At 37.3% G+C, this 17,925-nt stretch overlaps 1 protein-coding gene across 1 annotated transcript; it reads left to right on the top strand.

The window, feature by feature from the left end:
- Positions 1-3,080: 3,080 nt before the first annotated feature.
- Positions 3,081-9,074, top strand: LOC104526543 (DNA-binding protein SATB1; the record flags this gene model as incomplete). Its single annotated transcript, XM_029085456.1, has 4 exons — positions 3,081-3,319; positions 7,107-7,283; positions 8,094-8,220; positions 8,951-9,074. Coding segments are annotated over exons 1-4 (639 nt in total), but the record flags the coding sequence as incomplete, so codon positions are not given.
- Positions 9,075-17,925: the final 8,851 nt, after the last annotated feature.

The following is a 17,925-nucleotide window of genomic DNA, read 5'->3' as shown; positions in this document are numbered from 1 at the left end:
TAGTCCTCAGGTCTGCCGCCCCCCCCTCTTCCCCCTCCAAAAAGGGGGGGACCTAGAAAACATCAGTCTTGAACTTCTTCCTCTTCAAGAGCTCGGGCTGCAAAGGAAACCTCCTTTGTTTTTGTTATTTATATGCTGTCAAGTTTTGAAGTGGTGAGTTTCGGGTCGGTTTTGCTAATTTCACTCAGAAAACTGCAGTGTTTCTGTTTCTAGATAAGTACTTTGCTTCTTTGTCTCTTTAAAAGGTCACAGGGAAAGCTTGGCCTGGATTGTGAGAGCCATATGGAACGGATAAGTGCGGAGCCTCTCTCAAATGTGATTATGGGGTTTTTTTGGGGTGGGGGGGGAGGGTGGGGAAGAGGAGGGGAAAGGCATGGGGAGGGGGCTGATTCAGGAGGAGAGAAAGAAATAATACCGGCGCCGTTCATCGCGACAAAAGGAGATACTGCACCGACTCCCATTCAGAAATTGCGCGGTGTGCCCGTACGTGTACGCTGTCTCTGGGAAACTGTGCCTTGAAATTGTGTTCTTCTCTCAATGCCTGTGACGAAAACTTGTAGTTGTGAAAGATGTCTAAATGCGAAACCCGGGGAAACTCTTGGCCTGGACCCGGCGGAGATGGTAGTTCTTCCCTGCAACCCTCTCCCTGGGCAGGCCACGCTGGTTGTTGCTCATCACTATTCCAAACTGAGGTTTCAGTGAACTTTAGCCTTGGGCATGGAGTTTAAATGAGTAAATTAGGTGTTTTATGTGCATGTAATTTTGCTTTGTAACATAAAGCTTTTTACAAGATGACTAAGCGGTGAAAGGATGCCGATGGGTGGGTATTCTCAGGCCAAGCAAAAATGACCCATTTGGTGTTTTGGTTGTAGTCAGTGAATTAACTAAACTGCGATCCATCACTTTTATTCACTGTACACGATGTAGTGCCATTCTGACTCATGATGACTAGATACTTTCTGTAGAAAAGAACCTCGGTGTCTTAGAGTACTTCTGAAGTTGCCAAAAGTGACAAGGATTTTCTTGTTTGAGGCTTTTTAGTTGTTTTACTCTTTTCCCTCTTTTTCTTTTCTTTTTTGCTAATCTTATTCTTGAGAGAGACTGGTCTCGGAAAAGCAGCTCTATAGTATGTTGGCATCGTCAGAAACATCAGAAGATATTAACGGTTTGAGTCTGTAATTCTTTGCTTAGGCTGCAGTTAACAGTAAAAAAAAAATCTTTTCAAAAAGTGGCTAAAATAGGCACATTTACTGTTAACGAGACACGCAACCTAAAACAGATGGGATTGCTATGAATGGTAAACCTTAGCTTGTCACCTTACAGCATAAGGAAAAATAACCATTTTCTGAACTTCAGCTATTTACTGTCATTCTTGAGGTTGCTTGTAAATGTTCAGATTAATATATTACCTTTCTTCACCGTATTGGGGGGGGAAAAGCAGCACGGTGTTCAAACAAGAAAAAATAGTTTACGGAATTGTCATTGGCATGTATACTAACAATATAGTATACAAAAGTATACAAAAAAAAATCCCAAGATGTTTAAGCTTTAATAGCTTTGCCATGAAATGTGCATAAAATGTATTGAATTACTAGGCAACTGAAAGAAAGTAGCAATTATCAGATTCACACCAGTCTTTCTAAATATGACTTCCCCAGTATTAGTATTTGTACTTGCTAATGTAAATACTAGTTTGTAAATTAATGTCTAGTCACCTGTCCTTAGTGATTATATTATATACATAATTGTCAGTGTAGTCACACCTTTCTCAGTCAGAGAAATGTAGGGTAATATACCTAACAATCACAACAGTATTGATTAATGAAATCATAATCAGAAAGATGTCTCTGTTCTCAGCAACTGTTGTTTGGTTGTTGTTTGTTGGTTTGGGGTTTTTTGGGTTTGTTTTTTTGTTGTTGTTTTTTTTTTTAAATGTCAAAACAGATTCTGATGAGATTCTCAAAACTTACTCCATTATGCTCTAGGCTTGGGAGATTTTTAGCGATTTAATTGGAATTGGTATTCATTGACAGAGGTTTAAAAAGTTTATAAAAAGGGAAATATAAGCATGCTAACTTATACCTTTTCTTAAATTGCTATTGAAATTACTTATGTTTTCTGGTTTCAAATAGCTATGCCAGCACATTACTTAGCATCAATCAGAGTTGTGTGATTTTGGGGTTTTGGGATTGGTTTTTTTTTTTTTTAAATATATATTTAAGGGCTTCAAAAGTACTGTAGAAATTCTAGGGGTTTTTTTCCAGCATTATGTTTTCAGATGCTACCTTATCTTCTCAGTTATTTTTCTTAATTCAATAAACTACTCCATTTAACAATTAAACCTTAATGTCTGAAAAATTTCATATTCATATTTTGAACTTTGGAAAAGTTGATAAACTCTTTATATAATATCAGTTAGGAAGCTCATGAGCAACCATCTCTTACTGCTGCTTTCCAAAGTTAAATGTTCAGTTAGCTTCTCACTTTTATTTTTAAGAGGGAGAGGAATTGTAAATGGACAATATTCCACATCTCTAATAAATCTATTGCTCCCTCAACTAAAGTTTTAAGAATGTCTCTACTGTTGTGCATCCATTTTTTTTAATCGAGCAGATGAGAAATGTTTCATTAGAATATTTTTCTTTCTCTGTCTGTCTCTATCTCTCTTAGCACAATAAAAACACCCAGGATTAATAACAGACCTTTCTATGAGATTTGTAACAATAGCTGTGTTGGAGCACATACCTTGACAATCATCATCATTTATATGAGTCTTAGTCTCTCTCAGATTTAGTAGAATATCTCTTGAAGATTTTTTTAAAGGAGTTGTCTAGTTGGCTTTTAAAAAAATAATTCCACCAGATTATGGTGCGATCTCTCTGTAGACTGGGGTATGAGGTAATTTTTGGAGAATAAGTTTGTTTCTTTTAAAAAAGGCATCTTCTTTCCAGTTAAAATAGTTATTTATTCTTCTTTATGAATTTACAATACATATCTATCTCTCTGTACATGTGCAGGCTGTGTACGTATACATATGCGCACACGTGTACAACATATATTTTTTTTTTTTTGAATCATGGCAGGTGATCTTTAGAGGCGGGACTGAGTATGGATCATTTGAACGAGGCAACTCAGGGGAAAGAACATTCAGAAATGTCTAACAATGTAAGCGATCCGAAGGGTCCACCAGCCAAAATTGCGCGCTTGGAACAGAATGGGAGCCCATTAGGAAGAGGAAGACTTGGAAGTACAGGAACTAAAATGCAAGGAGTGCCTTTAAAACACTCTGGACACCTGATGAAAACTAATATTAGAAAAGGTAACACTTTTGATAATTCTACATTGGAGAAATATGATTTATAATATTTGGGGGGGAAAGCATACTTTTGCAGACTCTACTTCATTTATGTTTCAAGATTAAATCTCCATTCTAAAATACTATATATTCCCAACTCTGATATAAATCACATTTGGGAATGTAAGCTTCATGCTTGGGTGGAGCATCTTGCTTTACAGGGTGGAGTCTGATTTTTGTTAAGGTAAAGGCTAGCTGCCCTGATTAAAGCTAATTCCTACATTGAAATAGAAGTAATATAATGCGTTAATTCTTTGAGTAAATGTTGGGCTAAGAAATGCAAAAATATGTAAGAGTAAACACCGAACCCCCAAACTAAATTCTCACCTTACCTCTTAATGATGGTCCAAGCTTGGAAGGGCAGCAGTATTTCCATAACAGTTGCAAGTTGGTTTAAAGGAGAGAGTGTAAATCTTTAGGTATCACATTGGAAAAGTCATTTATGATGTCAATCTTCACAGTTTATTTTCTTAAGTACAATTCATTATTGAACAATGAACAACTTGGGTGTCATATTTTTCAGTGGCTGGTTTGCTGTAATTAGACATTTACACAAGGAAAAGGCACATTTAGAATCATTGATGTAGTATACGGATGGCTATTGTTTGCATGGAAAATACTTTTAATGGACAATAATCTATACATTTTGCTTATCAAAATGTGTAAGTCTTTTTGACCGTGTCCCGAAGGCTTGCTAATTTAAATCAAAATATGCTGCATGTAATTTGGCATTTGTTTTAAAACAGCCTCTACTTTTGTCAGTGTAATCGTTGTATGTTTATAATCCAGATTTTTCTTGGGTTTGCTAAGCAAAGTGCAAAATGCAACCAAGACTATTAAATGCACAAAGTTAGAAGGCAGAGGAATTTCATTGTGTCTGATGCATAACATTTATCGTACAATCATTTATTTTTTCCTCGGTTTGTCGAAAACAAAGAATATATTGATCCTGAAATGAACAGACACAGCAGTCCGTATTGTTAGATCTTTATCTATTAAAAATGGAAAAACAGCACTTCAGCAAATTCTTTGGCCTCTGCTCATGATTGCCCTATTTATTGATTGTTTGCCAAGAATGTATGCATCTTAAGAAAGCCAGGGTAAGAGCATTAAAAATATAATTTATTACGGCTTTTCAAGCAGAGTGCATTAATATTGTACAGTGAAGCAGTGGGGCTATATAAAAAGGACTTTCTGACGCCTGCAAACATATAAGTTCCATAAATTCCTAAATAGGAGATTTCAGCTGTCTCTGGTATTATGTGATATTTGCACAGCAAACTTTAATGCCAGGACAGTTTTAGACAAGGATTCTACAGACTTCACTGCTCCTTATGGCAGACGTGCTGTTTACACAGACTCGTAAACCTTCAGCAAAAGCTCTAACACTGCCTTCAGGTTTAAATCATGCTGTATTTTTAGCAGCGAGCACTGACCAATGCTCTCCCCTTTAATACTAGAAGGTTATGAAGTTGCTGCACTTGGAGGTCTTGCCAAGTACTGGCAGGAGTGATCAGCCAGCTGAGATTGTGCTCTCCTGTACAACATTTTTCACATTAACAGAAGGACATTAGTGACAGTTTGCTAAAAGATTTAGTGGCTTGATTTGTAGTCAGATGATACCTGTGTCGCGCTACCAGGATCCACCTCTGATAATCTACGCTGTACATCAAAAATTGGCCAGGAGATTCTCTCGTGTTGTTTAAAGCACCACATTTTCCAGAATGTTGCAACTCACGAGGCCGTGTACCTGGCAAAAAGTGTGCTGATATGCAGCAGAGTACCTGTGCGTTGCTAGTTTTGTGTCTGATCGTAGCTTAATTTGTAGGAACTGATAAGGGGAAAACCAAATACGCTTTAGCTATTTTTAAGTGTATCTGCACTGTTTGTTAAAATGAAGCTTTGTTTACATTTCATCTTCAGGTATTAATGGTGAAACTACTTAAGAATTTTGAGCCCTTACTCTAAGTCACAGGGTAGTATGTCAAACATCAATTGTGAGAGCCTGGAAGGGGAAAAAAAAAACCAAACAAACCACCACCTTTTTGCAGATGAAGCCTGTGTGTGTTTTAGAAAGCTCTCCACATCTTAATTAAAACCAAGGAAGAAATCACCAATTTGCATATACTGCTTTTGCTTTGGTCTTCTCTGCTTTCCTGACCAGTCTCACTTAGATTTAAAAAAAAAAAAAAAAAAAAAAAAAAAGCTTCTTCCTGCACTGCATAAATATTGGCAAGCTTTTAGTCTTGTCTTTCATGCTGAGCCTATTGGGCAAACTGGAGTGAGTTTGTGAGCTTTTCCAAGCGAGCCTGAAGGGGTTTGTTTGCCAGAGATTGACTCTCTGGTGAACAGATGTAGTTTAAATATACGTGCTTAAGAGGTATCTTTTTTATCATGATTTCTTGCTCTGTGTTAGAGCACAAATCAACAGACACAGTCTTAAAACATTTATCTGTTGTAAAGAATAAATCTTCTTTTTAGACTGTGGTGTGTCTGGTGCACCTTCGCAGGTTAGGAGGTTTCCGTAAGTCTGGAGGGCAGTGGTTATAGAGGCATTAACATTGTAGGACTAATTGGAGTTCCTGGGTGCCCTGTTAAAATAACCCTTGTCATCATTTATGCTAAAGATGATACCCCTCTGGCAGGCTGCCATAAGACGGTTCTGTACATCTGCTTTTAACCCTTTTGCTTTCTGTCATTAAGAGATCCTAACCTGCACTGCTGGAAACAGCAGGACAGGACCAGGGCCTAAAACCGCGGGTCCAAGGTCATCGTGTCATCTGTGTCCGTCTGGGAGGCCAGGAGGGATTTTCACACAGTCTAGGAATCTGATTGCCGGGAGAGACTTTGTCCCTAAAACAGCTTGGGTCATTTGTTACTTCTCTGTCTGTTGTCAAAAGGGAGGAAAAAAAAAATAAAAAAAAGGCAAAAGAAAAGGAAAAAGATTATTTGCTTAGCCTTCTGTGCAGCGTGGGGAAAGGTTTGTCGTATGATGCTACAAAACTGGAAATTAGTAATTACTTTTAGGCATATTAAAATAGCAATGAATAGCAGAAATGTGGAATACAAAGTGCAGGAGGCAACAGCAACAACAAAAAAGCCTGAACTGCAGGTACACTTCTTAAAACGGCATTGAAATCATTATTTGTTTCTTAAAGATGTGAGTGAAAGTAGTGCTCAAGTGCACTCAGTGAATGAAGCACGAATTAGTGTTAACTTTTGCCTTGTTTCCTTGTGTGCTCTTTTCAGAACAAATGTATAACACACAAGGTGATTTGTTGTTGATGTTGAAGGCAATTAAATATTTTTGGCAGGACTAAGAAAGTTTTAATGTTAATGAACAAAATTATGTAGCTGATACTAAAATGGCTTACAGTGAAGACATCTGCAGTATGTATTTAGGTTCTCCTGCTGCCTGCTACTCACAACAAATCAGGCAGGACAGAGAGAATCAACTTCTCTTCACTCAACCTTATTATTTCTCTAGAAGGTAATTCTTTAATCTGTATCCGATCAAGCGAGATAAATTTGCATTTCTGCTTTTCAGAGAGATGTATGTTTTGTAGAACTTTCTCTTTTTTGGGGAGGGTGAGGGGTAAGGACTTGGGAAATATGTTTATCAAATATTTGTGATGATTCTTGATGCCTCCTCTGCCTGTTTGTACAGGTTTTATTTACATAACGCTGTATAGACCCACCTACTCTACTATAACTCAAATTTGATATGGGTTTTTTTTTTTTTTTTTAATAGGAAGTATGCTTCCAGTTTTCTGTGTAGTGGAACATTATGAAAATGCCATTGAGTATGATTCTAAGGAGGAGCATGCAGAATTTGTGTTGGTGAGGAAGGATATGCTTTTTAACCAACTGATTGAAATGGCATTGCTATCACTTGGATATTCTCACAGCTCTGCTGCCCAAGCAAAAGGTAAATAAGATTATGAAATTGTAGGATGAATTATGTTTGTTTGTGGGGTCGTGGGGGAGGGGCAGTATTTATTTCAGGAATGCGATGCAAGTTTTACTTCTTAAACTTCCTGCAGATTCTGTCTCTGTATTTTTTTTTTCTTAATGCATTTTTGTTTAGTTAGTGCACATTTTGTTCATGGGGAATGTGGAGGTAGATTCTTTTTTTGGTTGTTGTTTAAAGAAAAAAAAGACTTCAACTGAGTCATTAGTATGCTTATTGACCTTAATAATCTGCTCCACTGAGGATCCACAAGGAAGTGTAAAGCATATTTGAGCAGATGGACTGTTGAGAGTCAACTTGCATTTATGACTGAATATCCAGCTCTGTTTCTTTTATTTTGTTCCTGATGGTTTTATAGACTGCAAAGTTGGTTTTTTTTTGTTTTTTTTTTTTTTTTTACTCAGTCCTTGCATTGCAAAATCCTTTCTAATTTATTAAGAGGAATGCTAACTATTATATCATGTCCTATTGAATTAATGGGAACTTAGGAAAAAACACTTCTATGCATATTAAAAAATCTAGGCTGTAATGCATTTGTATAATTTCATAATATAGATAAAGCATATCCTTGGTGGTGTGTGGGTGGGGGTTTTTTGGGGGGATGTTCTTTTGTTTTGCCAGATTTAAGAGGATAGAAACAAAGGTGGTGATCTTGTTAAAATCAGATATTTCTTTTGCCCCAGGAATTAACAGGTAAATTACTTTTTTTCAATTTTTCCTGCCCTTCTTGCCCACACTCCCTCCCCTGAAAAAATAAAAATCCCACAGGGCTTATCCAGGTTGGGAAGTGGAATCCAGTTCCACTCTCCTATGTGACAGATGCCCCTGATGCTACAGTAGCAGACATGCTGCAAGATGTGTATCATGTGGTCACACTGAAAATCCAGTTACACAGGTACGTTGCATACCAGTTCTGGGACATGAACTGTTACTTGTCTGCTCTTACTGCTAATGTTGCTGGTATTTAATTCCCACTGTGCTGTCTACTCAAAGTACAAAGGTTTATCTAAATTCTTTTTTAGTTTCTCTAATTCTTCTTTAACTTACAGTATACTATTGCAGAAAACTTTTATAGCTCTGATACATAGATTTTCTTTGGATATCTCATTAAAACTATATTGCATTTTAGTCAATTAAATGATGCATTACAAGAAGGCATTTTACATAAAGTTTACTTAAGAGAAAAATATTTTTGCATATCATGAACAGTACCATCTGTGTGCATTTTGTGAAAGAATGACTTGCTCACACTTATTTTTGCTGTCTAGGTTCTTAAATTTCATGGTAACAAAAAAGAAAAAAAAAACAGTTAATATATTAATGCTTTTCATGATCAGTCGTGAGAAAGCATTACACCTTAAATTGTTTTACCAAGCGCATCAGAGCAGGAAGGTAGAAGTAACATGAAAAAATAGTCGCCACATGCAGCTGATGTATAATTCATGCATCAATACAGCAGATGTGTTGTATAAAGTAATTAACTAATCGGAACAATCAGGAGACCGAGAGCAATCTCCAGATGCATCTGCTTGATGCGCAAAATGAAATCTGTCTGTCTTAAAGGAATGTTCTGCAGCAGGATGCAATCTTGTAATAATCCCTTTTCTAATCTGTGTTTCAAATAGTTGCCCTAAACTAGAAGACTTGCCTCCTGAACAATGGTCTCACACAACAGTAAGAAATGCTCTGAAGGACTTACTGAAGGATATGAACCAGAGTTCACTGGCCAAGGAATGTCCCCTTTCACAGGTACTTAGCAGAACATGTAATAAATAATAAAGCACTATAGGCAACGCTGATGTGAGATTTGAGATTTCTACAGACTGTAGCAAGTAGTACCAGTGGAGTGAATCTGCCAAAAATGCAAATTCATTTGACCACTCCATGATCTTTATAAATATGCCTGATTCATTTTGAACGTAGTCTTACAATGTTTCCCATGGGGAGCCGTGAAAGGCTGTTTACACCACACTAAAATTGTCTCGCAGCAAACTGGATTTTAACTGGTTTTTGTCTTCAGTCTTTGAACTGCTTTGATGCCACTACTTTTTTCAAGCACATGTGTTCAAGATGTTAAAAGGCTCTTTACTTACTGCTGTCAAAAGTACTATTGAATCTGAATGCTTGTTAGATAACCTACAGTAGTTTTAAATGCTAATTCGTAAAATGAGACAGTCTTTGGCATGCTATATGAGAAAGGAATAAAGAATAAAGCTCTTTGGATGATGTGTTGTTGTTGCAAACAACCAAAGGAAAATCAGTCATTTATTAGTTCTAATCAAAATATACCTAAACAAAAATGAAACCTCAGTTTATGCATTGCTAAATATTGAACTGATGCTTTCCTCAAAGCCTCAGTTGTATTGTTCTTTTTTGCCATTCTTTTTGTCATTCTTTTATCAAATGACTGAAGAAGGCGCAACTTATTTTTCTACGTGGTACAGTGTCCAATGATGCTGTGGTGGGAACAGCATATTTATTTTTACCTTTTAAATTTTAAAATGTATTTTGTTGTGATGCAGTGGAGACAAATTCAGTATACAAATAAATGATGCTAGTTGTGGTAGGGAGGGGGAAAAGGAAATTAAGGAAGTCAGTGTATTTTTACGGGGATTTTATTTCTCTTGTTCAGAATGTTGGAGTTTTTGTCTCTGAAAGGCTTTAGTTAATCTATAGAGGACTACTCTCTTTCTCTGTCTGTCTTTCCAGTGGATATATTAGCAGGCTGTTTTCCCATCATTTTTTTTCCCCTATGGTTAGATTGTTTTCAGTGATGTTGCTCCAATATAGGAAGTTTTGAAGTGGAAATAATCAAAATTATCTTCGCTGGTTGCCAACCATTCCCATAATATGTCTGCAAAGTTATCTTGTATATACCTACTATAAAAGCATGTGAGTTTTTGCACTACTGGCTTATGGAGGCTGCAGATAATTTGGGGTTTTTCTCCATTTTAAACTAATAGAGCTAGTTTTTATTTCATACTGGTGGAAAGCAAGTAAATTTTATCAAGATGAAATATTAATTTCTATTTGGGCATCATGTTTCATGTAGCAGCTTCTGTATATTTGTAGAGGGTGCAATGATAAAGCAGAAAAAAAACTTTTTAAAAGGAATACTTCACTAGAGACAGTATTATGGCACTGGAGACAATTCAATAATTATACTCTTTTAAAAAGTTCATTTTAAGCTATATTGAGTTTTTATATAATAATTTTAAAGGCCAAAAAACATCTTGCCTAATAACAGCTCTTGAAGTTAGTGCTTGAGATGACCAAAACCCCAGATGACAGAACTCCAATTTGGGACTGTTTGTTTACTGGTTTAGACTTTTTTATTTGTAAAAGAATATACTTAAGGCTGTGAGCTTCTTTCTGTTGTTAAAAGCATGCCTATTACTTTTGTCATCTCTGCCTTCACCAGCGCTGCAGTAGTTGGGCTGCAAGAATTTAAATAGCTTCTGCTTTTCTTGTTCTTTAAAGACCAAATCACATTAAGCTTAAAATATTTATTTATTCTTAACTTTCGTAAAAACAAGCTGTTACAGCGGTTGATCGAGAACCCAGAAGTCAGTCTCAATCTTCCCATTCCTCTCTGGGAGCTTGAGGGAGGACGCGTTGATCTGACGGTGTCCTTTTCACACGACTAAACTGACCTGAGTGTTTCCTCTATTTGCCTGACTAATAACTCATTGTATATCGCTCCTATGGAAGGGACACTGATTTGAGAGTGTCTGTGTTTTATTAAACGTATTAAAGTTTGTGAATTGCCCTGCGGTGGTGCGCTGCTGCAACAAAGGTGAGAAGTAAGAGCAAGGCAGTGGTCGGGAGGTGATGTTTCCTGAGAGAGTCCATCAAAATGCCAGCATGGGAGAGCAGAGAAGCTGTCTCCCCTGTTATGTACTTCCACTGGCATAGGTAATGCCATATGAAGTGCTTCATCACAAATGCAAACTAATGCGGTGACACTGTACCATAACTTATTAACACTGTTATGGATATAATTTATTAACCACAGAAAAATGACTCAAAGTGGAAATGAGAGTAGTTATCGTTTTCTGTCACTGTCATTAGCAGTGCTCTATTTTGTGTAGATACGGAAGGATTTGTTGTAAAGTATTTAAGTTGCTGTGCTCAATGCATGGCATCTCCAAAGCCCCATCTAAGCACAGAAAACTGAGAATCATCATCTTCACTTAGAATTTATTGTATTTTCTTAACTTATCTTGCATTTTGTGTGTTAAAAAATTGCTCATATTTATTCAGAATACTGATACTCTATCTACTGAAAAAAAACCCCAAGTAAACTATTTTTATAGTGCAGATTTATTTAATACCTTGAAAATACATAAGCATACAGACTTTGAGAACCAGTTTGTCTTGATTATAGAGTCTTAAAAAGTTAACAGCATCACCTACTTGAGTGGGTTTTCTTTTTTTAATTTGCTTTCTTGTCCAACTTAAACCTTGAGGCATACAGGCACGAAGTCTTTGTGCCTTTCTCAGTACAATATCACTGTGACTCTTACTCTAATTAGGGCAGTCGAATACATGGTCTCTTTTGAAGCTACTGTAATTGTTTCTCTCTGTGACTGCCGTGGCCGCCCCCAAAGGCCAGGTTTATTGCTCAGTGTATGAGCTTGCATCACGGGGAATCCCTGTTGACATGACTTGCAGTGCCCGGGACAGACCAGACCAAATGCACGGCTCTCAATTGCCGTGCAACTGCAAGCATCTGTCCAGAGGTTTATTCTCAAATTTTTGGTATCAAGAAGGCAAGGTAACAGGATGCTGCAAATTTTGCATGGAAAAGCCAAGCTTATTCTGAATTGTTCAGAATTATGCCTTGCAGTGTGTATTTCATGCTTTAACTCAGGTTTGCGGATTTTGTTGCTAGAGACTAGCAGCATACGCAGATGCTGGGTGAAAGACTTTTTGAGTTCGATACGCACGGCTCGCTTCATTTCTGCTTCCTCTCCAGAGCTCTTTTGATGGAGAAGGCAACTTGGAATTTAATCTAGGGCTCAATTTTGGGCCATCTTGTGCATTCCATTAAATTGGTGCATCTCACGAGTGGCCTAGATCTCATTTCCCTCCTGTTTTGGCTCTTCAGTCTCCAAAGGGTTGTAAAGAAATTGTTCTACCATCAATTCTTATTTCCAACCCCTTGCACAGAAGCTGCGCTCTACCTCAGTCTGTTGAGAGCTGCTCTAAAGTGATCAGACAGGCAGGCAAGCCTGTTGCATTTATTTATTTAATGTTAGTCCTTCTATCTCTCTACTCAGCCTTAGTCCTTGCATTGTCATACTTCACTTTCACAGTTTTGCTGTGTTTTGGTTTTTAGTGCAGAAGTCTCTTCCACAAGTTTAACTTCCACAGTTAAAACAACTGAAATACTAGAGACTGAATTTATACTAATATTAATAAAGGGGTTTTTTTGTTTGTTTTGACCCTATTGAATTACCGTTTCTCTCTCTGAGTGTATATATGTCGTTAGGTAAGCTTTTATGAGGGAGTAGAGAGCAATGTGGGCTATTGGCTCAAGAAAAGGCTGGAAATTCTTTTGATAATTCTGGAACAAACTCAATATGTGCTTCTGAACATTTAGATGTACCCCTTATCTTGAGTTCCTGTAACCTTTTCCACGAGAGGAAGATAACAAGTCAGCTACCAAACGAAGAGATTGTAGAGGTTAATTAGTATCTGGGCACTGCTTTGAAAATATGGCAGTGATCGAATGACATTGACTTTCCCACTGGTATTATCTCACCTGAATTTTTTTCTACAAAAGATTTTCAAAGTGATTGTTGTTAGTATTCACAAACAGGCTTGAGATTTAAATTTTTATTTTTTTTCATTTTATCAAACCACTGCAAAAGCACTTCTGAAGTGAGATATTAATTCTTTCTCTCCCCCCATACTATAGCTAGCCTAACTCTTAGGACAATCAATAGCAAGTGCATTATAGCTGAGAAAATCCAGGCCTGATGTATAGTAGAATCTCAAGTCTCATGGTTTATTATGTTTTAAAATATTTTATAGGGGACGTGCAATATTTCCTTGAAATATATCCAGTCTGTGTTACTTATGGACGTAGTAATTAACGTGAATTGTATTACTGTTTATGATTTTTTTGAAGATACTTGTATGCATCCCCTGCCATGTGAGCCTCCATGTCTATAATGTCTTTTACATAGTTTTGCTCTTGATGATGAGGGAATCACATTTTTTCTGTTGGAGGGATAAACGCTTACATTCCGTAAAATGTATGCACACAGAACAAGTGCTGGTGTGATACCGAAGTCTGAACAGTTTTGCATTTGTGATAAATGCAGTCAGGATAGCTCTATTTTGATCAAACTTCTGTGCTGTAGTGAATGATTGCCTGCACATGATGTGGGCACAATATAGTTCATATACTTTCCTTTTTGTTCAAACATTCTGCCCTGAATTTGCATGCTGTGTTATGCAGACATTGTGCAGGCTTTATGTGATCTGGCAGATATGCCAGACAGAAAGCTTGCTCAGAACATCAGTGTTTCTCAGTTCACCTGATCTGAAGGCTCCTGGCCATCACAGCAAATAAACAGCGCAATAGAAATCCTCTGGCATTTCCTTGCTGCTGTTCTGACTCCCCATCCCTCCAAAATCCCAACCAAAAAAAGTTGCATTTGTTAAAATTAAAATTTCCAGACCTATAAATAACCAAGGAATGAGCTGTTAAGAGTTGCCAAAATGTGTACTTTTTATGAACTATTTTTAATTCAGGCTTTACAAAACTGAAAAGTGTTTTTTGCCCTCCCCCTTCAATTTTACCTGCCTAGACCTGAGACCTAATCTTTGGATTTCTTTGTTGCTTGTGATTCTCTTCTCTCCTTCTCTCTTCCCCCTCCCCTCCTCCAGTAATTAATAACCTGAGTAAGGAATGCAGCTTCTTTTTCTGCTTTAGAAGTTACTGTACTTTAGATTTTAAAGATGACATTAATTATTTCAGGGAAGTAAATCCTTGAGGGCCTGGGCTCAGGTTTTGGCAGGCAGGGCCTTTCAACCCACCCCTCAGTTGCTCAAGAACATTTGCTCAGACATCTCTTCAGGCTGTCGCGATATCTGGATTTTTAAAACATTTTCACTTAGCTATTAAAATTTGTGCCCGTGATTTTTAGTCATCCAGGTAGAATGGGCAGTACAGAGCATCTTGCTGATGGGATGGGGAGGATGAAATACGTGTGTTGGTAGAACTGCATGAGGGTGTTGGCAGGATACTCAGCCTTTCAATTGTCTGATCCTTTGATCGATGATTTATGTATCTAACCCCCCTCATTGTTAAAGCCATGTCAGTCTACAACTGTTTTATCTGAGCAGCCCTACTGAAGGAGAAAATATGTCTGGTTTTTTTTCTCTCCTTGTTTCCAACCTGAACAATTCTATGATTAGGATTAACTATGATGAGGATATCAACGGCACTTTCCAAAACAGTAATAGTACCTAGACTTACTGTAAGGAGGAAGAGGGGGATGTACCTTGTTTCTTAAATAAATGCAGTTTCTGACTTTAGGGGACTCTATAAGTTGTCAGCATGTCCCTTAGTATCTGTGCTGTCATGAGGACTTGTCTTTCTGCCTCTGAAAAAGTGGAGGAGAGTCCAATAGAGGGATAGTGCTAGTGTTGATTTTTTTATATATATATATATTTTTAGTTAATGGAATGATACAACTTGTCCTTCTACCATAGCATTTCAAGATAACTAACAAGAAGAAATAGCCCCTAATTTTTTTTTCTTTTTAGTTATTTTTTTTTTTTTTATTTTATTTTTTAACTCCCCCTAAAGTCAGCTGTATGGAGATACAAGCAGCTGTCTTCTGCTAGGCTCTTCTGTGAACAAAGTACAAAATTCATGCTTTTTAAGGGAATAACATTTTTGGGATTGTCCTCTCCACTATGTGTGCTAAGCTCTTGGCATTATATATCAGCAGTGTTGAGAACTATGTCATGTGAAAGATTATCAGTATTATATGGACGTCACATTTTAGGGAAGTGATGGAATAAAAAGGAACATAGCACATCTGATACATTTTCCTTCTAAAATGTGCACGTTATACAACTGAGTGTTAACTTGACTTCTGTTTTCACTCAGTGGTTCTTAGAATGGTATATAGGATAATTCACATTGTAAATATTTGTGGTGGTGTTATATACATATAAAAATATAAAAATATATTAGAAGTATATAAATATATTTTGCCCATTTGTAAAAATCATGCTTTTTTTTTTTTTCTTTTTACATTTAGTGGTTAAGAGGCAGTCAAGTAATGCAGTGCTACAAAATTTTGTATTCATTCATTGATGTTTCTTGCATACTTCTTAACACAGTCATGGCCGAGTGTGAACTCTGATTTTTTTAAATTTTTTTTTCCATAACTTTATTAGAGGGTTAACGAGCCACTCCACCAGTGTTCTTTAAAGCAAGATTGCAAATAAGTATTTTTTTTTCTTTTTCTTATTGGCAAATTGTTGGCTGTAGACTACTGCACAAGTATAAACAACATGAGAAATCCTTTAACATAACATGAGAGAGCCTTTAGTCGCTTTGCTCCCTAGCTTTGGAACTCATTGCCAATTGAAGTAAGGAAAGCTCTGGCTGTTGGGACTTTTAAATCTAGACTTAAAAGTTATTTGTTCTGTTTAGCATTTTTAAAATGATTCTATTAGGAATTGTATGTGCTTCAGTTTTAATTTTAACTCATAATGATTGTAAAGCACCCTGGGATGCTTGCATGAAGGGCGCTACAGAAACCCAAGATTGTATTGTACTGTGTTGTAATGTATTGTATTATTACATGGTGCTGGAGTTGGACCACGGACAATTCATATAGAAAGCATTTGAATACTTAGCTAAAGATAAGGAGTGCGTGTGGCGGGGGGGTACTGTCTCTTCTTGCTTCTTTTCCCCCTTTTCTGTCAGTTATTTTATTAAACTAAATTAACATGGCAGTTATTCCCTAAGAAATGCCAGCATAATTTACTGCTGTGAAGGGGCTCAAAATGTAAACCAGATGATAAACTAAAAATAAAAAAGTCCACATTAAGATTTAATTGCACTTCCCTTTCTATATTACGTTCTTATGTAAAATACATTACAAAACAGTACTTTCTTTATCACTTCCTTCACTTTTAACTGAATTTCATTAACAATAAAGAAATATATTGTTTCTGTTTCAGTAATGTCACTTGACAGTTAATCCCTTAACTTGATGTACATGTCTTTAAGATATTTTTTTAAAACTTTTTTTTTTTTTTTTTTTTATAAAGAACATGATAGCACTGACTGTAGCCAAGTATTGCACAACCATGTGATTTGCAAGTTTCCCAGCTCGCAGCTTTGCCAGTGCAGGTCAATTCACACCTGCCACACTTATGCCATTCTGGTCCTCATGTTGCTTTTCTTCTGTGATTGTCAGAGGTAGAGTTGTGCGTGCGGCTCCTTCCTTCCCCCCTCCTTCCCCGCTCCAAATGTGTGGTAAACCTTGTGCATTGGCAGTGTCTGCTCAGGAATTAAATGGAGTTTAATTTCTGTCCATTAGGAAGCTGCTATCCACATCGCCAATTAAGCCTTCTATTTAAAGGGCGAGGAGATACGTATGTCTACATCTTAATCACTGCTGCGACTGTTATGCAGAGACCTTCCTGACTGGTTCAGTTATTACTAGCAGTGGTGGGAGGCACAGAGATCAGTGTGGTTATAAAACCTACCCAAAAGCTGAGCAAATTCTGTAGGTGCTGTAGTGTCACTGTCAGCAGATTTAAAACTAAGGTACCTCTATGTTAGGGAACGCAGAGGCGTAGGCACAAAGATGCACCTGGAGAAAATTACTTGAATTGGTCTTTTACCTGACAGGAATGAAAGCAAAGCAGAACCCATTTACTGAGAGGCAATGCCAAGATGAGCACCTCTCACCTTGTCAGACCAGACTCGGTGCAGGTCTTCGCTCTCATAATTTAGAAGGAGAGGTGTGTTTCTCAAACAGACCCTGAGCAAAGCTCTCAAAGCTTGCTCCCTCCCCACTTTTTTCTCTTTCTTAATAATTAGGTTATTCCTTTTTATTTGCAAGAAACATGTCAGGAAAACCCAAGGCGAGGATGAGCTTTTTCTCTCTTCCCTTGGACACTTTCTTTAAGAGAGCACGAATAGTATCAGATTCCCCTGGTGCCTTGCAGCAGTGATCAGAGGACAGGTTTTTCAGGAGAGCAGCAACCTCAGACCTGCCTCACTCCAAGCCATGGAATAAACTACTGACAAAGGAAAACTTCTGTTCCCTAGGGGTGTGAACGCATGAAACGTTCTCCTCATATACACCTGTCTCTTAATTATTTTTATTTTATTTTTTAAGTACTAATATTTCCTACACTGGGAGTTGCAGTTCTTTCATAAGCTTGCACCAAAAGAGGGGGAAAACTGCACTAAAGCATAAGCTGTGCCTGGCTGTGCCACCTTTCCAAAGGATTTGATACTCCATTTGTCATGGAGAAGGATGAGTTTTGTGATGATGAAAAACTGAGGCACATGCGAAGGACATTAGTGTCAATGCCCTTTCTAGAGACAGAG

The sequence above is a fragment of the Antrostomus carolinensis genome, unplaced genomic scaffold (assembly GCF_000700745.2).
Source record: "Antrostomus carolinensis isolate BGI_N321 unplaced genomic scaffold, ASM70074v2 scaffold31306, whole genome shotgun sequence".
Classification (NCBI taxonomy): domain Eukaryota; kingdom Metazoa; phylum Chordata; class Aves; order Caprimulgiformes; family Caprimulgidae; genus Antrostomus; species Antrostomus carolinensis.
The sequence above is the reverse complement of the archived record's forward strand: the minus strand, read 5'-3'. Positions and strand labels throughout refer to the sequence as shown.